This window comes from Camelus ferus, chromosome 32 (assembly GCF_009834535.1).
Source record: "Camelus ferus isolate YT-003-E chromosome 32, BCGSAC_Cfer_1.0, whole genome shotgun sequence".
Taxonomy (NCBI): Eukaryota; Metazoa; Chordata; class Mammalia; order Artiodactyla; family Camelidae; genus Camelus; species Camelus ferus.
In genome coordinates this window covers 13,701,614-13,728,918 of record NC_045727.1, presented here as the reverse complement: position 1 = coordinate 13,728,918, position 27,305 = coordinate 13,701,614, and the positions used below count along the sequence as shown (strand labels likewise).

Sequence of the window (27,305 nt, the reverse complement as noted above, 5' to 3'; positions counted from 1 at the left end):
ACCTCCAATTCAGAATCATGAAAACAGAGTCAGTTATTTCTCCATCCATCCTTCCCACCATGTTTGTACCACCCACCCTCTTTATGTCCCATCTTAGTCAATGACATTACCAGAAGCCTGGGTAACTTTTGTCATTCTCTACTCCTTTCTTTCCTTTGCCATCACTGTGCACATTACAATTAATGACAGAGACACGTCAGGGCTCAGGTTCAGGCGTTTGTTCTCTCTCCTCAGCCGTCTGCCCATGAGTCCTCTCCTGTCTGACTTCACTGATGCTTCTGTTCCTGCTTGGATCAGTTCTCTTCTGAAGTAGCCTCACTGCTTCTTGTGTCACTCTGCCCCAGTTCACCCTTCACTCTGCTGCCTTAAGGACCTTTCTAAAACAAATCTGCTCTTAGAACCCTTGGGTGGCATTCCATTACAGTACAAAGTCCCAACTTCAGAGAATGACACTGTCTGACCCAGCCCACCACCCTAGCTACACCCTGCCTGTTAGTCCCACTGAAAGATTCCCAGTTCTCCAGAGTATTCTGCTTCATGTCCCTGTCCCTGCGTTTCTTTTGTGCAGGATGTTTGCTCTGCAACATCAGTCCTCAGTGCAATTTGCCTGGTGGACATCTGCTCATCTTGTGCTACTTAGTTCAAGTTTCACATCCCCTTTGAACCCTTGCCAGGCCTCCCCAGGAAGAGCACCGTACACGTGAATCTATCATTTCATCTGTAACCAGTTTGTTTTCCCCTATCATGGTCTCTTTGAGGACGTGGAGTGTGTCTTGATCAGCTTTGTATCTTTAGTGCTTAGCCCAATGTCTGACGCAGAGAAGATGCTCAGAAACATTTGTTAAATAAATTACAGAATTGTAAAGTCATATGATGCCTTAGAAGATGTAGAGGAAGGGAGAATTGATATAATAACTTTTAGAGATTAATGGAAATACGTGGTTATGACTCTAAGGAGAATACCTATTTACCTCCTAAATGGGGATAACCATGTCCAGAACCCTGGGCATAAACTATAGAAAATCAAGAAAGTAAATTAATGGGCAAACTCCTCACAAATCTCAGTAAGACATGAGATACTTCCCAGCATGTCAGAGAGCTCACCGCTCTGCTAGAGTTGGAGGTAAGTGGTCTCTTTAAGCATTTGGTTTCTTATTGCTCGTTCATCACAGCGTTAACAGGAGCTACATTTATACTAACAGCATTTATTTTATAATTGCCGCTAATCTACCTTTCACGTGCAAAAAGAATAAATGATAAGAGAGAGGACTCAAAACTATCATCTCTGCTCTAACTTACTTATAGGGGCACAGACCCTCTCTGAACCATGAAATTCCTTGATCTGGGAACTTCCAAGTCCAAAGATTCCATATGTAACACTTAATTGTAAATATATGCTGGCAGTGACTGGTTTTCTAAAGAGAAAATGTTTTGCCAGATCTGACCTGACAAATCATTTTGAAGCAAGCAAAATTCACTGCACTTTCACCCCAGGCACAAAAAAGTGCTCACAATACTTCCTTGTTGTCTGGGGCTGCCCACCCTGTGGCTCGCCAAGTGGATCTACCTCCTAATGCAAAGTACTGCGCCCTGAACTGCTATTTCTACACTGATACTTATCTGTCTTCTTTCCAAAACCTGTGAGGCCCTGCTTTCAGCAGGCTACCACTTGGAGACCATTTGATAAGTTAATTTACACATTATATTCAGTAATAATTCCAGAGGAATTTACATTTTCAACAGGAGTATTTCGGATATCTAACACCTAACCCTAAAAGCCAATCTAATGAAGGGACATTTCTCACTGTCCCATATACCTTCCATGTTTTTCCATAACTTAGTGTCTTTAAATATGCTTAATGAACCTTCCATCTAGAATGACCTCTCCTACTCACTCCTCCATGATCTCCAGACTGGTGAACTACTCATTCTTCAAGACCCAACTCAATGTCCCTCTTTTGCTAAGAAGCCTTCTCTAAATTCCCCAGGCTGAGTTGGTCACTCCCTCTTGACTTTTATAAAACTCTGTATACTTGCCGTCTCAATTTCTTTTATTTTTTATGCATTCTTCAACTGACTTCAAGGTGACTTCTGCCCCAACTAATCCAATGTACCTAGTAACCTTCATGTGGCTAAATCAAGTAGACATAGTTCAGTCTTTATCTTCTTTGAGCTCTCAGCAACACCTGACATTACTGACCACCACCATCACCTCTTGTATCTTCTCTACTCCTGCTTCTTTAAACTCTCTTCCCTTGGTTTTCTTTAGAGGACAATATACTAGACTTCTTTTATCTCTCTTTCTCAATCTTCTTTGTTGGCTCATCTTCTAACTAATCTCTAAATGCTGGAGTCCCTTAAGGCTATGTCCTGGCCCCTTTTCCTTCTCATGCTCCGATCTCAGCAAGCAAACTCTTCCACACCCATGGCATTAATTAGCCTCCATATACTGATGACTCTCGAATTTACATCTCCAACCCAGACTTCCATCCTGAGCCCCAGACATCCAGATATAGCTGCTTATTCAATATGCCTACTGGGGGTTTCTCAGGTGCTCCAAACACTGCAGGTTCGAAACTCTTGTTCTCTACCTGAGAACAGCACCTCCATTCATGAAGTTAGCTAAACCAGAAACTGGGAGTCGTTATTTGACCTACTGCCTCTCCTTTACCACTGTATCTGACTGATCATCCTTCTGATCTACCTTCTAAATATTTCTCTCACTGCCGACTTCTCTCCATCTGCACTGGTACCCAAGTTATCACCTGATGACTATAATACCATGACTTTTCATCCTGCATCCACTTGATGCCTCCAGTACCTTTCTACACAACTGGCAGAGTGCTCTTTGAAGATTCATTCATTGAAAAAAAAATTTATTAAACTACTATGTGCAAGTTGTGATGAGAGGCATGCCCTTGATCTGGAACTCTACTGAGAGCATATGATTGGGGTACCCAACTTAATCAGAATAGGTTTTGGGAATATTTCTTTGAGGAAATAATTTTTCATCTGAGATGTGAAGCATGAGTAGGGATTTACTAGGCAGAAAGAGGGCTGCTGGATAGGAAAGAACTTTTTCAGCAGAAGGAATATCATGTGCAAACATCCAGAATCAAGAAGAAGCAAAGTATGAGAAACCTGAGAGGGCAGGGAGTGAGAGGCAGTATCTGGGGATGAGGCCAGTGCTGCTGGACCCAGCCAGGCCCTGGGGGGCAGCGACTTTAACTGGGAGAGATTCACAGGGTAGGAGCCCCTCACTGGCTTGCTGCAGCGGATGGGTGTGTGAGTGGGGATGGGAGCATGTTTCTAAGGAATGAGTGCAGAGCTTTCATCAGGATCTTACAGCAAATCTGTGGCCCCTCTTCTTCCCTAGAAGGTAAAGAACCACTGATGGTATATGAAAAGCCAAGGTAGGAACTTTGGACTTTGTCCTAAAAGTAGTGAGATGCCACTGGAAATTATTAAGCCAAAAAGCAACACAGCCAGATTGTAAAATCTACAGGGCAGGGATTTTTATCTTGTTTGTTCACTAATGTGTCCCTGGAACAATACCAGGCACAGAGCTGGCACTCAGTAAATACTGCTGAACGAATGTGCATTGCGGCTGAATTGAATAAATGTCTATTACACTGTATTGCATTATATTGCAATCATGTGCTTAATGTCTCTCCCTCATAAGACTCAATCCTTGAAAACAATTGTCTTATTCATTTTTATATTACTAGAGACGTGGTCTTAGTGCCCAGCACAGTGTCTGGCTTACAAATCAATTTTAAAACGTATTCATTGATTCAGCCAATAATTTTAGAGCACTTACCAGATGCCAGGAAGTGGGAATACAAAAATGACCAAGATATTGTCCCTAACCTCAAGGAGTGTACACTCTGGATGAGAAGACTGCTAAGTAGACCTGACGGTACTAATGTAGTAAATGCTACAAAGGGGTAAGAACAGAGCATAGCCAGGTGTCAGGGAGGCCAGCAGGCAGAAGAAACTCCAGGGCTGACCCTGGGCTTGCAGTGAAGGGAGCAGAGCAGGGGAGGGGGCACTAAAGGCAAAGTCCAGAGGCGAGCAAGCAGGGCCCATCTGAGAACTGCAAGTGCTGAGTGGGTCTGGTGCAAGATGAAGCTGCAGAGATGGGCCGGGCAGTAGAGAGTCTGGACTCTATCCCGAGGACAATGGGAAAGTCATCAGTGGATAGATGGCGAATCAGTAGAGCAATGTGGTCAGATTTAATAAGAGGCTACATGGGCTCCAGAGTGGAGAATGGATCAGAGAGGCAGTGATAGCGGGAGTCTGAGGCCCAGCAGTTGGGAGAGATGTTGTTGACCTGGGCTAAGCCAAAGGCAGTGGCAAAAGAGAACAATGGATGGATCTGAAAGATATTAAGGAGGTATGATCAACAGGAATTCATGATTAGTTAGAAGTTAGGGTGACGATGATGGAGGAGCCATGGATTTGAACTTGGACATCTCCGAGGGATGCTTCCCTGACTCACTTTGGCATCCAAGTTGCAAATTCAGCCAGTTGAAATACACCTGAAAAATGTTTCTCAAATGTTGTCTTGTATGGACAAATTTGTTGGCTTATGTAGTTGACATGGATTATTTATCTATGTTAGGAAGTATTCCCTCACTGATCACATACTTGCTTTTAAATCCACTAGTTTTCTATAAACCATTGAGACTTCCCAGGGACCTCACTGGTAGCCTTGAGATTGTATACATTATTAAAGACGTTTTGATTAACTCACTGCAATAAAATTGCAGCTCTGAAACTTGTAATAAAATTCTGGTTTACTTTTGAGCAAAGAAGAAAAAGAGAACAAAACTATTAAACCATCAGGCCAACTTATACATCCATCTTCTTTCCTTCCCAGGTACCCAGACTTGATAGGTGTGAAGATAATCTCATTTGAATGGAAAGCATGTCCAAGCAACATTTTTAGAAAAGCTGAATTTTACCAAGTATTTTTCCTTACAGCCACAGTGTAACAAATTCATCTTCTAGATAAAGAAGTTGGATTTTGTGCTTTGGGTTTTTATGCTGCTGTTTCTTTTCCTTTAGAGCAGACCATTTCAAACTTTTGCATATCTAAGCAAACCAGTTATTTGATGAACAGCTCTACTTTTTTCTCAGTTTTACTGTTCTATGAAGTCAATGTCTTGTTTAAGTCAAAGGGAATTTGTGGTTTCTGAGATCAAGCTGATGATCTGAGATCAATCAATTGATCTGAGATTCAACTGCTCTCTAAAATGAAAATTTAGTGATTAAATTAGCCATTTGTAGACCCAATCTTTGGTTCTAAATGGTACTTAAATGCTTTATTGACATTTCCACTATTTTGTCGTTAAGACATATCAGTAATTAACAACCTGTATCTATAACAAAAGAAGATATTCTGACAAGTTTTGCTTGAAAATATGTATCTTATTCCATTTTCCTACCAAAGAAAGAACAGAGAACATGGAAATACCTTTCCTCCCATCTAGTGGCTGGAATATATAAAAATGTCTTCTGTGTGTTTCTTGGAATTCAGGCATTAGGGATTGTCTGACATCCAGTTGTTCACTCAGTTAAGCAAAAATAAATTCTAAAATCTTTACCAAAGCTGAGCTGGTAAGTATATATTATGGGAAATGGATATATATCTATCCATTGGAGAAATATCTATCCAGTGGAGAAATACATATCTATGATGATTCACTAATCAATTTCTCTTTAATCAATAACATAATTCTCTTCAAGCAGAAAGAAAGGTCATGGTCCTTCCTAATTGATTAATCTGAACCTATGACTAAAAAGATAAAGCTGTATGTTTCTGCTAACTGAAATTGGGACTTCAGTCAGTGCCCTATATCTCTCCTGACCCTTCATTGCTCCTTGTTGGCCCTACACCTTGACAACTCTTCCCTCAAGAGTTAGATGTGCTGAATCCACGGAAGAGAGCCAAGAAACTGTCCCTGAAACTGGCTGCTTCCATGGGCCCTGAGCTCCTGAAACTTGGAATGCCAGACTCTGATACTGGCAGCAGGGCCTCTGTGCAGGGCCAAACCAGCCCACAGGAGAGCAGGTTGGGATCCGTTACGTGCTGGAGGGATTAACGCTTGGTCTACCTGTCTTGTATATGCCTCATGCAGACATCAAAAATCTCTGCTGAATTGTGCCTCTCTTTGGTGATTCTCACAGATGCAAAGAATGAATTTTATGCACAGTCAGCAAAGTCCTGAGAGCTCCAGGAAGAAGAGGAAGGTCAGCGAACCAGTGAAAGTCTTCATCCCTAACAGAAAATGAAAGTTAGGTGCCTTCGCTACTTTTATTCTAAAATAATTTTACTTTACAACACATATGCATGAAATGTCTTAGCAGGAAAGTAAGTTCCTATTAGCAAAACCTTTTACTAAATTTGTTGCTCACCTTTTTCAATTTACTAAGTGCTAAATTACTGGGTGAACATGGGTTCACTTTGCCACAAGGAAACAAGGTCACCAGGGCTGCTTTGGGACAGAATTACCTCAAGGCTGAGTTAGAAATGAGACACTCTTTATATCTGTAAAAGAACCACAGCAGCTGTTTTGAAAAGAAATAAGCTGTTGTTCTCAGAGGAAAGAGGGTTTTCTTTGCATAGTTAAACTCCTCAGGTATTTAGACTACTGTGAAATGTTTTAACTTGTTGTAACCCGTGTACTGGAATCCCTCTGTGGCTTTGTTAGAATTCCCACAGAATTGCACAGAACGTATGTGGTGGTGCTTATCCAGCTGTGATTTTTGTGTTAACTTCAATCATAAGGTTGATCAGCTAAGTGTTGGACCAGAATGTACTCTCTCTGCAGAGTTCCTCAAATCTGGCCCTATGCCCTATTCTGGTAGTCGGCCTGAGATGTGGACAGGCTTCAAGGCAGGAGCCAGGCTCCTTTCTTAAGGCCCATGTTGAATGCTTCCCACCAAAACTTCAGCTATCAGTCTGTGACCTGCAGGTGATGCCACCAGTCCCCCCTTATTCTGGGAGAATTTTGATAGGCTTTATGATTAGTGTCAGATGAATAATAAATGACTTATAGCATTATTTGTATTATTTATATAACATGAAATTTAATAATTTAATTTAAATGGATAGGACCAATAAGTTAACTGTTATAAGTGTGTGTGCTTTCTGGTTTAATAAAACCAAGACACGGTTTCCTTTGGTCGCCTTTTTGTCTTCATTTAGCTCAGTGTAGTACAGACATCAGTACACGGAGTACTTGTTAAAATACAGATTACTGGGCCTACCTCATTTCTACTAATCAAAATCTCAGGGGTGGGCGCTGGGGAAAACTCCCCGGGTTCAAATACACACAAATATAGATTGGGAGCTAAATTCTGCTAATGGCTGCTTCCATGGGCCCTGAGCTCCTGAAACTTGGAATGCCAGGACCCAGGACCTGTGATCCAGACTAAGAGGAGACTCTCTGGGGCCAGACATGCACTTTAGGCAGCAGGAAACTGTGGGTTATCTTACCAGACTTAAAGCTGAGGGATCCCACCCATGCAGCACCACCCTTTGCCAGATGCTCATCCATTTCTGATCGCCCACAGGCAGCCTCCAATTGGGCACCAGGCACCAGAGCCTGCCAGGGAGGAGCATTTTCCCTTCTCCCAGCAGGTTGAGCACTCACATAAGCTTACTCTGCCACTAAAAGGAGAAGGAGGGGAGAGATACTGGGTTTACTACATCCTCGATACAACTGTAGTCTGAGTCACTACAATTCTTTTAAAAGAATCGTATAAAGAGATTAGCTGTCTAGTAGAGGAATTAGGTTTACTTTGTGTCTCTCCAGAGCGCAGGTCTAAGACCAGACTGGTGAAAGCTGCAGGAGGTTATCTGGGCTCAGTAGAAAGAGGAACTTTCCAACTCTACAGGTTGCCAAAAAATTTGAAATGGCCTACCTTGTGTCAATTTTTTGACAACCCATGGAATTTTAAAGTTCCTCCTTATACTGAGCCCAGATAACGTCCTGCAGCTTCCACCAGTTTGGTGAAATGGCCTACTCTGTGAAGTAGTGAGCCTACCTCCCCGCTAGGTGTTTGAGCACAAAGAAGCTTTACAAATACTCCAGGAGTCTTTGACTCTCAGGCACATTAGTTGTCAATCTGGATTTTGGAAAGAACCATTTGGTTTAAAAGAAGAATTTAGCTCCCAATCTATATTTATCATTTCATAAACTTAGCCTAGGGTGGCAGATCCTTTCAGTCAAAGTCTAGAATCTGAATCTGTCAAGAAAATTTTTATAGTGATTTTATTGTCTCTATTGACACTCCCCTCCTTCAGTGGAACAGTCCTTTATTGATGCCAGTAGGTGGAACGTGCATGTCTCATGCAGTGTGTGTGTGAGGCAGCAGAAAGAAGGTGCTGGGTCTGCGCCCTTGGCTGGACACAGAGAGGGAGATCTGTTATCAAGAGGGGCCAAGAACCATGAAGATGTGAACTAGCTGATTTCACACAGCAGAGCTCATGAATGCAACCAGCTATTAAGACTGGAGTGCGTTCAATTCTATTTACTGGATGATTTATTGGGAGGGGAAAAAAAAACACCTTTTCTCTAGTCTATTCATTTCTGTCCTTAACGACAATGGAATGAGTAAACACAAATTCGTCAAGGAGCTGGAACTTCTGTGAAAAGAATGAAAACTTAGCCATCGAGCTGGGGAGCCTAGGCTGAACCGCATCAGCCATGTCCCTCGGCCTGACGGTGCCTGGCTTATCAGTGTGCTTACGAAGATTAGATGCAGATAGCTTGGAAAGTGGGACGCCGTTAAATTAAAAGCCATGCAGGGGAAATCTGACTTTGGCTGGTTGAGGTTTTTCTGTCTATAGAAAATTGGTCTAGCTGGAAAGAGACAGGTTAGGCTTGTGACTGCCACCAGCCTTTGAAGCCAGGCACCAAAACCACACCCTCACTTCCCTTCTCGCAGGTCCCTCTGGTTTCTGGGCTCTTTCATTCTCCAGCACACCTCTACCAGGAAGAGACTGGAAACGTTCATCAGTGTCAAAGTTCCATTCACGCAAGTTCAAAGTTGTGTTTTTAAAATAACACTAGCCGTTAAGAGCCAGTTTTCAACGTGTCTTAAAATTAATGGTTTCAAAGCCAACAGTACTGGATCTTTAGAGATTTCCAGATTCTTATAGTAAAAATAATTCTCAGTTATAATTACCATCAGTCAGAAGGAAGACCCAGATGATAACATGAGACTTAACACACTGTGCTTGTCAGACTTAAGGCAAGGTCCTCCACACTGTGTGATTCTATACAAGCAAGGAAATACCTTTGTTTGTCCCAAGTGTATCCTCTTTGGAAATAACTCATTTATGTATTTTTTTAAAAAAGATAATATTTTATACTTGATCTTAGCCAAAAGGCTGAGAAGCAATAAAAAAAAAAGATAATATTTTAAATGTGACTGTGTGTTTGTATAATGAGGCCCTGACTGAGACTTGCTATGCAGTTTTCAGTTTCTATAGAGGATAAGATCACCATTGGGGGCCTTAGTTAACAGGCTCCTTGGTTCTGCAATGGTAAAGCCAAGATCCTATCCAGAAACAGAGAGACTTGAGGTGCTAATCTGCTCATACAACTTGCCTTTGGGTGACTACGTCTCTCCAAAGAGGGTTTCCCTTTGGGAGTGTCAAAGCTGTTGAGACTGACTCTTAAAGGTGGTGGGCTCACAAGCACTCCTGGCTGATTGGCTGGGAGGCGGTGGGTAAACCAGTCCCTGCAACCCGGCTGGAAGCTGCCCATGAGATCTGCTCAGTGGGGCACCCTGGGAGCAAGTCTTACTAAACAGTTTAGTCTGGTCTTTACTGTGCCGTGAGGTTCAGCAGTACAGGGGTGTCCCCGTGGTAGGCGTGGAGAAGCAGGCTGATGGAGAGAGTCAGAAGCATCTCAGGCAGGCTGGTGGGGCATGGAACATTCCGTAAAGATTCAAATACTTAGAGACAGAAATCTGGTATAAGAATGGGGGTAGTTGTTTGGGTATATCAGGACTCCTGAAGGCCAGAGAAGCCTGGAGCATCTGGATTTTATTTGGATAATTACTAATTGGCTCTAGGACAAGCCCGCGAAGTTTTCATCTTCCTTTTAGTAAGGTAGTTAAGAAAAAGCCTAGGCTGCTGGCTTCAAGACCTGACTGCTGTTTCCTAGACAAGTTCTTTCACCACTCTAGCCCTCCGATTACTCAATCCATAACATGTGGACAACAGTGGTACCCACCTCGTGACACAGTTGCAAGGGTTAAGTGGGGTGATTCAGGCAAACTGCCCAGCCTGCGTGATGTTGGTGCTCAACAGGAGTTCATCATTTTTGCTATTTTTAACCTATTTTTAACTCTTGGCACATCCCCTTCCTTAGTCTCAAGAGCTCAGCGTCGCTGTGCTGCTTTGCGCCTGCCCAGAGATCCTGCCTCAACACCCTCTCCAAGCCCAGGCTCGCACTTGAACCACGCGCCCAACTGCCTCTGTTCTCAGCACTCCTTTTCCAGAATCGAAACTTCCTTTCCCTCAAGACAGTTTGATGGAAGGGAAGCATCAGATTAAGCTTAATGTGCTGCCCTCCCACATTTGCATTTTAAAACAGAAGCTTGTTAAGAAGAAAAATGAAATCTCACGTAGGTAATGTGATATGAGAAGAGATTGAGTAAACAGGGAAGAGGAAAGTCTAAGGAGAACTTTGCAGCTGTCGTCAAATACATGTGTGGCTGTCAGGAAATGCAGGAACCACAGACACAATCTGTGTTGTTCCAAAGATGGAACACAGACCCACTAGGAAGAAGTTGCAGGGAGGCAGGTCTGGCCTCGAAATACTGAAGAATTTCTCCCCCTCGCTCCAGCAAAGTGCCTCGCACATGAACAGTAATCAGCATTTTCATGTTTTTGTTAACAATTAGAGCGACTGCTTCTGGCTGTAATGAGTTCCCCATCACTAGAGGTGTTCAAGACCAGTTGTCCAAGATGTTGCTCTTTGGATAAGAATCGAATCGAATGACTATTAAGGCCTCTTCTGGCTGTTAGATTCTAAGACACTTTTATTAAAAGTAGAATTCCAACAGAGAGATTTTGGAGCAAAAGAACGTTTTATAAATCCTTTCCCAAAAGGCAGTAGGGTGACATGGTTAAAGCTGAGGGTTCTGGAGTTAGATGTTGCCTGGTTTCAAACCCTGGCCACCCTACCGAGAGCTGTGTGACTCTGTACTTCAGTTTTCCCACCTGTAAAATGGGAGCCATAATACTGTCTTTCTCACTGACTTATTGTGAGAACTAAGTCAATTAATACAGGTAAAACACTTAGTAGGATGCCTGGCACCAAGAAAGTTACGGCTCAATATACGTTAGTGATGAGGTGTCACCTGGTACCCTTGCCACTGGACAGCCTTTTTACGTCTTTTCAGTATGTGGGAGGAGGTCCCTTGTACTATAATTGACACTAACCTTGGTTTTTCCTAAATCATATGCCAGCCTTGGCCTCTGTACTTAACCCAGTGCACTTTCTATCTCCTGTAAACAAGCTTTAAAGCTGAACCAGCAGACAGGGCCTGTGATGCACAGCTCACGAAGGACCACTGATGAAACGTAATCACGGCTGTGGACACCTGAACCCTGCTACATGCCTGGCAAGTGGTGGACGTCCAGTAAATATTTGTTGAATGAATAGATGAACTTGTCAGGGTGCTTGTTATTTCCTACGTTTTATTTACTTATTTTTGATTAAGTAGTTCATTCACATGATTTAAAATTCAAAAGGAACAAAAGGCTTTCCAGTGAAAAGCAGCCCCCCTACTCTGTCCCCAGTTCCCCACCCCTTCTCATGTATCTGTCCAGAGCTATTTCAGGCACAAATAAGTAAACACGCTAGCATATGCACTGTTTGTTTCTCTCCCTCCTTTTTAAACAACTGGCAACATACACTGTTCCAGGTATGTTTATGGATGCGGTCACGGAAGTGGGGGTGAGTGTGGGCACGCTAAGGAGCAATCAGAGAAGAAAGTTCAGACAGAAAGTCAACCAGGCGACTTCTGCATTAACCCAGATGTACAGTGATTAGGGCCTGGGCCAGCATATTAAAGGAGGTAATCAGGGAAAAAACTGTTTGACTAGGGTTTTTTTTTTTAAAGCTTACACCAGGGTAACTGCCACCACAATCAAGATAGAGAGCATTTCTGTCACCCCCAGAAGTTCTTTCATGTCCCTTTGTAACTGTGCCCCTCCCTGGACCCACACACCCACTCCTCTGCTTAGTCAGAGTTTTTCAGCTTCTGTTTCAGGCCTGCATGGTGTGGTGGGACCTCCACTCAGCAGAGCTAATCACAGTAAGTCAGCATCAGTGGCACTTGCTCTGGGCCAGGCGTTCTACTAAGCCCCGACCCATGCTCATTCATTTAATCCCCTCCACAACCAAGGGAGGCAGGTCCTGTGTTATCTTGATTTCAAATGAGACATCTAAGATTCAGAGAGGTGAAATGACTTGCCCAAGGTCACACAGCTAGTAAATAACAGAGCCAGAATTTTGAACTCAAAGTAATGTGAAAATAATCAAGAAAATATTCAAACTCCAACAGAAAGACTTCATTACTATTTAACAAGATCAAGGGAGGGGGGTGAAATTCTTCGTAGGTTAATATAGAATAGATTTGTCCAGCAGCATTCAAGTGTGCTTTAGATGGCTGGCGGCCTTTCTGCACAGACACTAGTCAGTCAGCAGGCAGAGTGTCACCCCTTGCCTTCAATGTGCACACCTGCCACGCTGCTTTCTTCTTAGAAATTACAACATTTAGAACTATCTCTCTATGTTAAAGAACTGGTGTGGTCAGGGTATTACTGAGAAGACAACTATCTCTGCCTATCTGTAAGTCAGAATATGCATGTCATTCTGAAACCACAAGGAATGTGGTTAAGTCCCCTGGTCACATCTCTCAACAAAGATTTATCTGTTTCACTGTTGCCTCCAAAGAGCTTTCCTCCCAGACTAAGATGTTAATTCACAGTGATGTCTACTAATGGGTCTTCCCTGAAGAGGAGCCTATTAAAGGAATTAATTACATTACAGGTTCAGAAACTTCCCAGTGTAATGAAATAGCTCCCCAGGTGGAATAGTATGAGAAAGAAACCACTGATCTAAATCCTGAGACAAGTTCCTATAAAGTGAGAGGCAAGTTTGCTTAGATGACTGTAGACCCTGGGAGAAACAGGACAGTGAAAATATTAATAATGAAATCAAGTTTTGCTCACTGATGGGGTTTATTAAATATGGCTCATATTTTCTCAACAGTTTCAAGTTCTTTATTACCACGTCTTATTTGAGACCTATGTTTGCCACTTATTATAATTGCCCATTAACTTTAAAATGCAATTTTAATGTGTTTTTTTTAATAAGAAAATAGTCTCTCCAGTCAACACAGAATAAAAGAAAATGGGCTTAGGGTGCGTTATGTGGCCTTCAAGTTCAAGAGGAGGCTGGGGAACTGCTTTTGCTAGAAGTCCAGATAGGTTTCAGCCCAGTGTTGCTGAAAGCCTGGGGTGAGGACTAGATGACCTTCTGGTCTGTTACTCCTCTGTATGGCCCGTTTTCACACTGTTCAAATCTCCAGAAGTGGCAATAGCTGGAGAAAAAGATAAGAACAGAAGATTAACTATAGTGCTAGGATTGTGCTAGTTTCTGAAAAACCACCGATTTGTCGGGTTCTAGGTAGACTGAGAGTGGTGCAGGGTCGTACAATGTGGAAAATTTACTAGCAATTTGTCAGTCAAAGTCTGGATTTTAACCTTAATCTTGGTTCTCCCTCTATTCCTGGACAAGTCATTTATCTCCTCTCTTCTTCTGTTTCGTTAGCTGCAAAATGCAGTCAGTGACCCACCTAGGGTTTTCAACAACCAGGACATAGAAGCAATGAGCAGTGACAGTCCACTCCAGATCTGGCCTGGTGCCTGGAATCCCTCTGCCTGGGCTCTGGGGTGGTTTGGAGGAGGAAAGGAGAGCTCCCTTTTGGGGTGAGGGGCAACCCATTCATCACTGGTTCTAGAGAAAGCCTGATCCCCAGGAACCAGGAGAGACCACATGAGCCCTCTGTCCCCTCCTCCAGACACTGAGGTTATTGTTGAGCCAAAATGAGATTTATCCGAACCTAGGCTATGGCCAACTGTAACACGGGCTTCACTCAGAATGAACTCAGCCTTAAGGATGGAGCCTAGGGGAAAGATTTGATTATTATTATTATTATTAATGAAACTCATTTATGATTATAGTATACACAGAACAGTCATTTGTATGCTATAAGCTCTTTAAGAGATTATGGTGGTGACACCCTATGTAAAGTGACTCTGAAAAGTTGCCGAGGTTGCAAGATGATTAAACACCTTCACTGTCTTGCTATTGCTTGGATCTGAAGTGTTTCTTAGAATGGACAAGCTACATAAAATCTAACCTAGTTCTAGCTAACAGTCTAACAGTTCTGATGGAAACTGTTCAACCAATTCTGCAACCAAAAGACAAACAGCTTAAAACTGCCAGGTATCAGTATTATTGTAATATTCCTTTTATCAAAAACCTATAACTGAAATTTATAGGTAAGAATTTACAGTAAGTAGCAGGTACTTGGAAACTTGTCAGTTAAGGTTTCCCATTAGAGAAGAAATTCTGCTGTACGCTTTTTAACCCTCTAAAGTCAGAAAAAAAACTTTCACAATTAGTTTCTAAGGAAATTATATAAAGGTCATAATAACTAAGAGAAAAGCTTTAGATTGTCATTTCCAATAGGACATAACCTCCTAAAGGAACAACAAATGGGTTTTATTTCGGAGGGAGGGTGTACATAAATAGCAATCAAAATCTATATTCTCGATATATTTGTGAAGAAAATAGTCAGCTAACTCACTTTAGAGTGATTTCATTTCCTGCTGCTCCTCCAACATCCTCAAAATTGAGAATACAACAAATATTTGCATAGGTTTATTATTCACATTTAATCATGAATAATTCACTTTGTACAGACAGCTGGGTAAACAAGAGATCTGGAGTTTCCTTTTTCTAGAATATTTTCCCCTTGGCTGAAAGGAAGGAGCATTAGTGCGGTTTTATGTGATTTTCAGTGCTGTCCTTTCCTCCCTCCCCAGAGCAGAGGGCACCCTCTCAGCCCCCTTTTGTGTACTTTTCCTTTTCTTTTTTTTCAATTTCTTTCTTTGTCAGTTCTTGGGCTACACCTCACACACACATTTTTTTTTTTAATTATGAAAAGAAAAATGAGCTCCACCACTCAGTTCTTTAATCTGCAGACGACACTGAGTCATGGATCTGCCTTCGCACGGATACTCTCTCAATGTTGGGAAAAGGTCCTCGCGAACTCATTCCGCTCCGTCAGTACATCATCCCTCGCCTTCTCCTATCAGTCATTAACAGTTTCACAATTACTTGACTATCTGCCACAAAGCCGGCTCTCCTTCCCCTCTGCTCCTCCCTGGCCTACGTGAGGGAGTGAAGCACGTATCACCGCACACAGGTTTACCCAGGGCATTTCAGCCTGGGCAAGGGGGCATCGTTTACCAAAGGTCAAGGATCCTTCCAGCTCTGTGAACGTCATGAATCAAACTGTGATAGCATAACCGGTGGTTTAGGAGAGAATTAGGCTCACTGTAATTCAACTACGACCAAAAACATGGGGGGTGGGGGGTGGGAAATCCCTGCCCTTTGTCATGACCTGGCGAATAACTAAGAATTTTAGCCACCCATCAAATGTCATGCATCTAACCTAACTGTATTAGTTGAGGACAAACACAGGCATGGGGATACAGATGTGTTCCCTTCAGCAACACGTACCACAAAACATGACTGCCACAGAAGCCCGGCCGCTAGCGTTCCAGAGAAAACTGACCACAGTTTGACTAAATTAAAAGTGACTGTCTTCTTCATTTAACACTTAGTGGTTACTATGTGCTAGACATTTTCTAAGCACTTTATACATTTCAAGTCTTTACTTCTTTTAACAACCCTACAAAATAGGTACAATCCTTAGTCCCCATTTTACAGATGAGGAAAAAAAGGCACAGAGAAATTAAGCCATTTGCTTACTGTCACCACAGGAAGTGGTAGGGCCAGGATTCTGGCTCCAAGGTCTGCTTTCAGTCACCATGCTCTAATATAACACCTGCTTATGCTAGAAAGTTTAGAAAAATAAGAAAAACATAAAGAAGAAAAAAATCACCCATAGACCCATGGCCCATTTTAGTGTATTTCCTCTGTGTGTGTGTGTGTGTGTCCAAAAATATTTAATTTAGTGGACTCTCTCCTCTCTCTCGCTCTCTCTTTTTCAGTTAGCTATACCCTGTGAACATTCTCCCATAGAAAGATATTAATTTGATTGCACTTTCAAACAATTTTCTTAGTCTACTTTGTAAATACCAGTCCAGCCAAGTTTGGAAGTGCTCATGATTGGCAGGGTGGAGGCAGGGGGCTGCTGACTTACAGATGGCTTATTTCCCCAAACTCAGTGTTTCCCTGAAAATGGACTCCGCATGACTTCTTTTAAGCGACCTGAAAAAAAGTGTTGCATCTCGAAACATAGCGTGACTTTTCCCTTCAAAGAGTTTCGTGTTATGTCCACTTCATATTGTTCAGTTTTCTTAGGGGCTGGGGCGGGGGAGTGAGTCTTGGTGCAAAGAAAAATGTAGGCTAGTCAACAGGAAACCTGAAGTCCTCGATACAGCCCAGTGGCCTCTAATCACACCCTGGCATGGGGCTTTCTCTTTCTTTGATAGGTGTTGCAAAAAATAATAATAATAAATGTTCAAAAGAACCATTTACCTGGTAAACACAATCATTATTATATGCCAAGACATTAAAGATCAGTCTTAAAGAGACTAAAGAGGAGCCAAGACGGTAGTGGTCATTGCTATGACCAACGACAGCTTCTGGCCAAGTCACATGCTGTCCCGTCAACAGCCAGAGAGGTAAACAGCACAGGTATGTGCTGACCTAACCTCAAAACCTCTCGGGAGCACAAGGAAATTGGCTTGAAAAGACTTTCTCTTTTTTCCTCCTGGTTAATCGAATTTCTAGCTCTAATTAAAGAGGCAGAAACAGAAGACAATGTTCAAAAGGGAAAGTCCAAGAATGACCCTCATTTCTGGAAAAAAAAAAAAAAAACCAAAAAACGAGTCATCGCGTCGTTAGAAACACAGCTGCATCAGTCCTCACCCTTCCCTTGCGCTGTTTGAACCCCTTGCAGGTGAGACTGGAGAGGAGGGCCAAGGGCCAGCCTTCTCAAAGGGCCCTCTCTGGGAAGTACTTTCATATGCACATACATTTTCACAATGAGTGCCTTCTGCAGTTTGTACGCAATGGAGTTGCTCTTCCAAGCTTCTGGTCCAATGTTCTAACTTAAGTTGTGCTACCAGAAAATCAGGTAAGTATCTCAAATGCTAAGTCAAACTTGGCTTTTTCTGGAAACTAGAACTCACTAACTTGAGCCACTAAATCCACCCCACCTGCAACCTTTTCCCCTTTAAATCACCTTCTACCAATAGTCACTAGTCTTAGGTCGCCTTGGAACTGTGGAGGCAGGAGCCATTTGAAATTTAAGATGCAATACCAGGCAGCCAAATGGATCAAAGGAAATTTTTCTTTGGCCCTAAAACTAAATTCAAATCTGTTTTCTCTTTCTTTCTGTTTCAAGTGTTTTGCAAACTAGTTCTTCTTCTTTCTGTCATTTCCTGAGGGAATGACAAGGCAAGAGGACAGGAAACAATCAACTCTTCAAACCAACAGCCGTTAGGGGTGGAAGGTCACCACTTCTCCCAGGTCCCACGGAGCCCCCTCGAAGGGAGGGGCTGATCTGGGGAGAGGTGAGTGGTGAGAACCAGACTAACAACCTGTCTCCAGAGACGACTTGAGCAGGTAATTACGACAGCTCAGGACAACACAGAACTCACCTTTATGTAGGATTTACAAAGTGCCTCTAAAGTCTATCATTTCTTTGAAGTTTCATGGTTGTCTCGTATGACCCGGATCACACAGTTTACCTGGGACCTGGTCTAAGTGCTGTGAGGCGTGCACTGTGGCCTTGCTGTCCCCTCGCCTTCAGTCTCCTTCATCCACATCTTGTCCAAGTCAGTAGAGTGCCTTTACTGCAGTCCAAGGCTGTCTTTCTCCAAGCATACTGATCAGTTGAATGATTCTGTTAAATAGCCAACGTCTGGTCTAGGTGTTCCTCGACCCCGTCCTGAAGGCTCCTCTCCTGCGACCGTGCTGTCCCCAGACCTCCCCCCTAGGACTCCCCGAGGGAACACCTCACCCAGGCCTGTTCTCCTGGATAACCACTTGTGCCTCGAACTTAGACCTTTTCTCCCACAATTAAACCTACTTACTCTGCATCTCAACTCTCCAAGTCCCATGAGGGGGGCAACTTGTGCTAAGAGACTATAAGCTGGCAGTGGTATGACATTCTAATACCCCAAAGCCCTTGGGACCACTTGCCAGCTGTGTGAGCTTGAGTAAGCAACTCAGCACCCCCCTGAATTTTACCTGTAAAATGGAGATAGTAATTCAGAATATTCTGTATATCAGCTGAATTCTTTCTATTCCCCTCAACCCTTCTTTCTCTCCTAACACAAATTTCAGGGCACCATCCTCTCTCACCTAGATTACTGTAGTGGCCTTCTGGCCAGTCTCTCTGCCTTCAGACACCGTCCCCACCACACAATCTCCACCCTGGCTGCAGGCATCTCTCCAAAGTATGACCAGATTTATCCTACACAAAACTTCCCATGGCTCCCCGGGGCCTCAGAGTCAAGTCCAGACTCCCCAGCATGGCCTATGAGCCCTGCACCCTCGGCCCTTTGCTCACCTCACCAGCATCCTCGTGCTCAGTAAGGCGTGAGCCATGCTTTCCTCCACTCCAGGGCGATGAGTAGCCTGTCCGCCTACAGCACTCTCTTCCAGTGGCCTTTCTAATTTCTATTCATTCTTTAGTTTGAGCATCATTTCCTCTAGGAAGTCTTCCTGAGTTGGTTCAGATGCCTTCTCCCGTGGCCCCTTCCTGTCCTTCCCATCCCGGCACCTAGAACACACTGTACCTGCCTGGCTACCCACCCCATGCTTGTGCCTGGCTCTCAGGGGGCCTGAACCACGCCGGCCCCCAGCCCTGCTCCTGACTCAGGGCAAGCAAGAAAGGAATGAATATTCATCCTGGCACCTTTCCTGAGTGTGGTCAATTATTTTTTTAAAATATGTTACTCTTTCTTGAAAATACTTGCATTTCAAAGTGTCTACCCTTTTTTTTTTCTTTGCATTTCAAAATCCACTCAGCCTTCAATGCCTTACCCCAATTAAAAGAGTAACTTTGGAATATTAAGTCTAGCCAATAAATAGAATACTTTTTAATCTAAAGGGAAAAAGTGGGACTCATAATAATAGTAAGATAAATTAGCATTAATACTTCTATGGCATAGTCATACAAATATCTCAATTTATTTTTATAATACTCTTATGAACTGGATTGGACTCATATTTTACGGGATATACTAGTTATAACTCTACAATTGCCAGTGGAAGAAACCATCCTTGAGTTAGTTTAAGGAATAAAAAAAAAAAAAAAAAAGGAGGAGGAGAGTTTGTTGTAACTCTCCAGGGGTGGAAGCCAAGGCTATAGTCAGAGATTGGAAAGGGAGTTAGAAGTGGCCTTTGGAAACCCAGGGTTTCTGGGGTCTTGTGTCCGCTTCTTTCCATGCATACAACCCAGTCTTTTCTCTCTTCATAATGGCTCTTTCTGGTACCCAGGCCACTGGTCAAAGATGGCTGCCCATGGTCCAAGGTCAACATTCACAGGCCCAGCCACATGGGGAGGGGAAAGCCAGGCACAGGTCCTCAGGGGAGAGGGTCTGATGGCCCAGCTGAGTCGTGGAGGAGGCTGGGTCGGCCACAATGTCTGGGAGGGATGGCAATCACACCATACAGGGGCCCATTCTCCTGACCCTGTGGTGATGGGGAGAGGGGCTGGTGGGGAGGGAAGCTCCCAGAGAAAGGGGTCCCCTAAAAACAGGTTAAAGGACTTATCTGGAAGCACATGAGGCCAAGATGCACCAGTAGGAGTCAGACACTACCTTTCCCCAAAGGTCTGCGATTATGTTTTAAAACCAAGAATCAGAAATACTGAGATCAGGCAGAATTATGACATATGGACAAAAATATGCATTCTACAGTGTGTGGGGGGCACAAAATGCACCTGCTAAGCTCCCATTTGCAGAAATGGCCTGTCAGCAGTGTGGCAGGAGGGACATCAAAGTGCTACAGAAACCTTTTGCCAGAGCTTAAAATTAAATTAAAACAACCGTATGTTAAATCCCAAACAAGAGAATTCAAAACCAATTAAGTTTATAAAACAATCATTTTTAAACTCAACGGCAATTTCAAAAACACATCTGGTAATTCATTTACTTTCAATAGAAGTGGTTTCATGTTGAGCCTATTGGTTTTAAATTTTCTTTTAAGAATTCTGTAGACTCTTAGAAGCAAAAGAGATAAAGGAAGTAGAGGTGGGGAAGTGAGTCCTGCCCTGAATTTCCCCTTGGCGCTGGGCCTCGTACCCATCCACCTGGGAGCCCCTACTGTCCCTCCCTGAAACCCTGGCTTTCTTCCGAGCAAGGGTGCAGCCCTGTTCAAAAAATCTGTGGTCTAGCCCAGATGGGAGAATGGAGCCCAGAGCAGTAGCTTTCAAACTTAAATACAGAGCAACGTCTGGGGAAAGAAATGCAGGTTCTCTAAGGAGTCTGCGACCCTCCCAGGTAGCCCCACCAGTTCTGATGCAGGGGTTCCTCCAACCCACGTTGGTGGGATCCATTGGTCCAGGGTCACCAGATGCAGAGCCAGAACTAAGTTCCAGGTTTCCTGAAGTCCAGTTCAGTTCTTTCCCCACCATACTCCACTGACTGTTCAATTCCCCAGTTGTTAAAATACAAAGTTCATACATTTTAAATAAAACATTAAAAAAAAAAAACAGAATCAATCAACAATGAACAGAATGTGGTATATACATGCAATGGAATGTTATTCTGCTTTGAGAAGGAAGGAAATTTTGACACCTGCTACAACATAGATGAAACTGGAGGACATTATGCTCAGTGAAAAAAGCCAGTCACAAAAGCACATATACTGTATTCGTCCATGTATACGAGGTGCTTGGAGTAGTCAAAATCATAGAGACGCAAAGCACATGGTGGTTATCAGAGCCCTGAGGAGAGAGGAATGGGAGTCACTGTTCAGTGGGTACAAAATTTCATTGGAGATGAAAAAGTTCTGAAGCTGGATGGTGGTGATGGCTGCACAACAAGGTGAATGTACTTGTTGCCACTGAATTGTATACTTAAAAATGGTCAAAATTGTAAAATTTTATGTTATGTATATTTTACACCAATAAAAAAAGGAATCAATTTTTTTTCTCTGCCCTTCAAGCAGATTTCATTTACCATTTTGTGGATGGGAAGACATATTTACAAATCATCTGGATTCTGGACGTGGTCTCTGGACGTTAAGGTCACCCGGACCGCTTTAACCACGTGCCTTCAGCCAGCCCCGGGATGGTTTGTTCTCTCTTGCAGCCATTCCTGGGATGCCGCCTTCTGATGCCGCAGGGAAGTTCTGCATCAGCACCTGCTCAGGCCTCAGCCTAACACCTGCCGAAGTGGTGACAGAGGCTCTCGGGTTACATAGGCTCACCCCCCAGGGAAGGAAGAACAGGAGGAAACAAGGGAGGGAAACGGGGAGGCTGGAAAGAAACTCCAGACACGGCGAAAGTGGCCCTGAGCTCACCCAAGGTGAAAGCCTGGGAAAGTGTTAAGATGGAAAACGTTAGTGTGGGCCTTTCGGGAGAACAGCTGTAGCATCGCTGTCTTCTAGAAATGCCGATGAAGGTCATGAGGTCCCGAGCGGATGTAACTGGAAAATTGGCTTCCTCTTGATCTCGGATCGTCCAATCACAGAGAAGTTACAAGAAAAGGCAAAGCCAAAAATCCACGTCATTAAGTCCTTAGTGATAACTGGGGACCCAAATTCCATTCTTTGTTGGGGAAAAGAAAAGGAGGCATGACTCGCCCTGAGCAAGAAAGGAGAGCAAGGAAGGAGCGAAGAAGAAACCAGGGGAAGTCAGGGTTCGCTTCCAGGCTGACACTGGGATGAGTGTTGCCTCCCTGCTTGAGTGCCTGCGGTGGCCGTAAGTTCACCACGTCAGGCAATTTTCCAAACATTTGGGGAAGTTACTCATGAAGAAGCAGCCACCTCCAGACAGCTCGTTGGGAAATGTGGGGAGTCAGTGCCTGGGTGGTTTTCATATTAATTCAAGATTTATTAAGGCTCAGAAAGCAAGCAGCAGAGAGGGATTTTATAATGAGAGTCATCAGCATTTCTAGAGAAACGAAAGTTTCTCTCTGGTCTGAAGGAGGTGACAGGCGCTGGGGCTGGGGGAAGGGGGCTTTTGTGAGTGGGGTGACAGATTTATTCCCTTCTGGGTCCCCTCCCCTCCAGGGTACAAGGTTTTCAATTGCAGTTGGACTCGATGATCTAACAGAGCTAACTTCCTCCTCTCAGAGATTCGGAGGCTGCTCGGGGGAGGTTAAACACAGGTGGATTTCACTTTACAGCACGGACTTTTCTTTCCAAAGTCACATGGAAATTAAATTGTTTTAAATCTACCAAGGTAGTTAAAGAAACCCTACTTGAACTCTTTCATAAATCTCTCTTTGTGAAAGGTGAATAAACACTTCCGAAAATATTTCGCATGCCGCTCTGAATTTTGATTTGTCTCCTTTGCCACTGAAACATTCAGGAAGTTGTAAATGCTATGGTTTAATCATGTCACTACCCATCCTGATGTCTCAGAATGTTATATCAAACGGATTGGTTTCCCGTAGTCAATAACCCAGTAATTCTACAGCTTCCTTGGGACTTTATCATATACTTTACCAAATTTTTATTTTATTAAAAATAAATATTTCCAAACACTCTGGAAGACCACACCACTTGGCCCTGGAACACAGCTTCAGCTGAAGTTCTAATGCAGGGCTAGTCTGTGGGCATAAATGGATGCTGGTTTTCAGAAGGGTTTTGTGCAATGCACATCATGAGGGGAAGGCTGCCCTGAGGAGGGATGGGGTGTACGAATCCCACAAGGACCAAGAGCATAGAGAGGTCTGGAATGGTGAGGGACAGTGCCATTGGCGGTGGGGGGAGTGGGGTGGGGTGGGGCAGGCAGGCGGGCAACGGGGAGGGGACTTTGGAGCTAGATCTGGAGGAGACATCAGGGTTTAGACAAAGTCAAGCAGGAAAAGCGTTTCCTACAGAGGTGTGAAGACAGAGGTACATCTGGGGACAGAAAATGGACCAATGTGGCAGGGTTTCCAAGAAAGGTTAGATCCTGGAAACAGTTCAGAAGAAATTAAGAATTAAAGTTTTATAAACACTTAGCAGAGAACAGTAATTGTTAGGAGTCGTTAAGCATGGATTCACTAAGAACGAGTCATTTCCTGTTTTTTATAAGGTTACTGGACTGGTAAACTAGAGGGCGTTGTCAAGGGGATTCTTGCTATTGGCTGGAGGTTTCTATGGTCCTGTCTGTGCAGGAGCGGAACAGAAGGCCTGAGTTCCGGTGAGGGCCTCCTTTCAGCAGGGCACCTGATCAGCTGGGCTCAGTGAGATTCCGGTCAAGAGCGTGGTTTGTGTGCGTGAACATTCATCCACGTGGGCAGCTGGTGATGGAGGACCGGCTCCCGTACTGGGAGGGGCTCCAGCTTTGGCCCTTTTTTACCATCTGCATCACTAAGGAAACACACGGGACGTATCTATCAGAGTTTCAGATAATACGAAATGAAGGGGAAATGCATGTATTATTTGATATATCAGAAAAACGGTCTTTGGGGCTTAGAATGATGTCAAAACCAAGCAGTGAAAATGCAATAGGTATCAAATGTAAAATGCTGTGTCTAAGGTCAAAAAATCAACTTCTGAGACAGAGAAATATGTCTCAGCAACAGCTGATGTGAAAAGAGACGCAGGGCTTTTAGTTTACCACAAATGACCTCACAGTGCAATGTGCTTGGCAGGAAAGACTGAATTTAGGAAGCATATAGTGTCTACATATTCTCTGATTCAGCAAATTCTTACTGAGCCCCCAATACGTGTCAGGCGCTAGGCTGGGCTGGGCAGCGCAGTCCCTGCTCTTGTGCAGGCTGGAGTTTACTAGGGGAAAGAAACACGAAAAAATTCACCAAGACTTAGGATAGGGACCTGGAGGGACACAAATGAAGGTCAGAAAGAGAGTGGTGAGGGACGGGAGCTTGGTGTGTTCCCGGCACTGAAAGTCCAACGAGGCTTGTCCATGTTCATGGCCGCCAGCCTCCATCCTCCGGTTCCCGCATGGTGATGCGTGCTGAGACGCTGTACCACATTTCCCAGCCTCCCTTGCAGCTGAGCCGGGCCATGGAACCAAGTTCTCACCAGTGGGATCTAACAAGTGGTCTGTGTTGGGACCTGGGGCCCTTAAGAGGTGGGCAAACCCCCTCCTCACTCTCTGTTCCTTTCTTCCTGGTTGCATCCGGAACTTGGCAGCAATCCAGCTTGGACCAGAACACCACATGCAACAGCAGGGTCCCAGCTGGAAGGGGCCTGGGTCTCTGAATGACCGCAGAGAGCAGGGGCACTTGCTAACCGGGATCACTCACCTCAGGCAGTTACTTGAGAGAGGGAAAAAAGACATTCTATATTCTCTAAGTCACTGAATTACTGTCACATCTCTTACCCAACGTGACTGTTCCAGAAACAAAGGAGATACTAGCTCCACCAACTGGTGCACGTTTAAAACATTGCATTCAGTTCAAAGGTCACCTATTCTTAAGAGACACTGACCATTTGAAGCATGTCCAGGGGCCGGTCAGGACGACGACACTTAGGAATCCCAAAAACACGTCAATAAAAATCTGTTAAAGATACTAGTTGTTTAGTCTGGGAAAGCGACTCAGAGGTCAGGAGTGGCATCACGGCCACCATCAGTGAGGAGGGGGATGAAGCTGAACTGGAGGGGCTCCTACAAGTGGCTGTGATTCACAATGAGGCAGATTCTGATTCAACGTAGGGGGGAAGTTTCCAATGATCAGGGATGATTTGGAAAAGGCCAGGCAGGTTGCATTCAGGGTCAGCGGCTTCTCCCCAGCACTGTGTCCCAGCAGAGACTGGCTGCCCACTTGTAAGGAGACATTTACCCGGGGTGATTCTGGCATCACCCCTAGAGATCCTAGTGAATTCTAGGATTTTAGGTAGGAGATGTGGCAGACAATGCAAGTTGAAGCCAGGTCATAATGGGAACTGAACACCAGTTTGGATTGAATCCTGGAGACAAGGGGGAATCTTGGCAGCTTCTGAGCAGAGAAGCAACACGATAAAAGCAGGGAACATGCTCTGGCCCACAGAGGAGGAGGAAATCTGTACGTTCACAGCCCACGTTGGTCATTCAAATGCTTGCCTCCCCTGAACCAGTAGCCATTTAAGGAAAGCCAAGAGTAAAGAATATAAATTTTCATTACTTTATTCTTGAGATAATCCAAAAAATATTTGGGGACTAGGGTTTTTTTTTTTTTTTTTTTTTTTTTAACTTATCTTCCAAGATGAATGATCTATTTAGTCCAAGGAACTCAAAGTTCTTTACACCCTGGTCTCATTCACTTGTCACATATCTGAACTACTATGTCAGGGCAAGACCATCAAACCTCCTCTCTCAGATAAGGAGAAGGACTCCCTCAGAAGAGGGCCAGTGAGTTGTTCAAGGTCACGGTGAGTCATGGGCACGGTGTGGGGCAGACTCCTTGACTGAGGTCTCCCACGCTGCCCTAAGCCCACGTGAAGGGTGCCTTCCACAAGGAACATCTCTCACGTCCAGAAAAACCAACCTAAACCAACAGTCTTTCCAGAGTTGGAAATTACCCGAGGCGTTTCGAGTTGAACCAATTTCACGCTGCAGTTGAGGAAACTGAGGCTCAGTGAGGTCACACGGGCAAAGGTGTAGCTATCCATGACTTGAACCCAGTTCCCGGGATTACCTGTCCTAAATCTCACCATCCTACCTGCCCGTAAAATGGTTGGCCCGGGAACACCCCCCCCCCCCAATTACCTGGAATCAACTGGGTCAAGTCCATTAGCTTCACTGTCTGGAAATATCTAGGCTCATATTGGCTTTGGCCACCAAAGAGAGGAAACATTCTGCAATGCTTGAACACTCACAGCTGAGGGGGGTGGGGAGTATTGTTTGAGCCTTGTACTACAAAGTCAAAAGGGAAAACATGTGTTTCACATTTGTCTTGGGATGGGAAAGAAAAACTTTTCCTTTCACTTAATCTCAGTTTAAACAAACAGAGAGACTGCCCTTTTTGTAAACTCACCCAACGTCAAATATTGTTCACCAGCCTGGCATCGGCTTACTAAGCCACTCCAGAGCCACTTTCCTCACGTAAGCTCCTCAATGAGAAGGCACTTCAGCTTGAAGAGGGGCCCCTGAAATAATACACATTTCCTCTGATGAACTGGACAAGAGTCAGCTGATGGAATCCAGTTTCCAAATCTATAACCCCTGGTTTCAGCCAGAGACCCGAGGCAATCGGCTTTAGTCATGACTCAGGATTTGGGGAGTGGAAGCAAGCACGTCAAGTGATGTAAGAAAATTCCCCCGTTCCCCCATCCCCCTGGCATCCTCCTCCCCCGGGAATTCAGTCCATCCCTGGGTGCCGAGCTGCCCGGCCAGCCTCCTCTGCCATCCCCACTGCAGTGGCCACGTCAGCGCTCGACAAAGGAAGTACTCAGTTACAATGACTTTCCTGTTGGCCTGAGAGCTCAGATAATTGCTTTGCGATGTGTGTGTGTGAGAACCTCGTAAAGTCAACCAAGAAACAGAAGGGCCAGGTCTGGACTAAAGGGAAGTGTCAAGTAGGGGAGGCCGGTGATGCAAGCCTGCCTTTGAAGTCACTTTGTTTGTGAAAAGTCTGCTGTGCTCTCTCTTAAGGAAACTCCGCTGGAATGAGGTTTTTGTGCTTGTGGGGCTTAGGGCTATTGTTTTTGGCTCCGACTTTCACCTCAAGCCCCAGCTAGGACATGTATAAATCCATAACAACAGGCTGACATGAAATTGCTCACCCTGTCATTGCATCAGGGGACTTTTACTCAGGCGGGTTCTGAATGCCTCATTGTTTAATAGGACAGGAAGTTTGCTCTCGATGTAAATGAGGAATCTTTTTCCCCCCTCCTTCT

General features: G+C 44.2%; 1 protein-coding gene across 1 annotated transcript in view; it reads left to right on the top strand.

Moving 5' to 3' along the window:
* The window catches only part of HORMAD2 (HORMA domain containing 2), a 48,869-nt gene extending 42,450 nt beyond the window's left edge, over positions 1–6,419 (top strand). The window contains exon 10 of the mRNA XM_032471354.1: positions 6,193–6,419. Coding sequence (XP_032327245.1) covers positions 6,193–6,297 — 105 coding nt within the window. The 3' untranslated portion in view covers positions 6,298–6,419. The remainder of the gene's footprint in view (positions 1–6,192) is intronic.
* Positions 6,420–27,305: the final 20,886 nt, after the last annotated feature.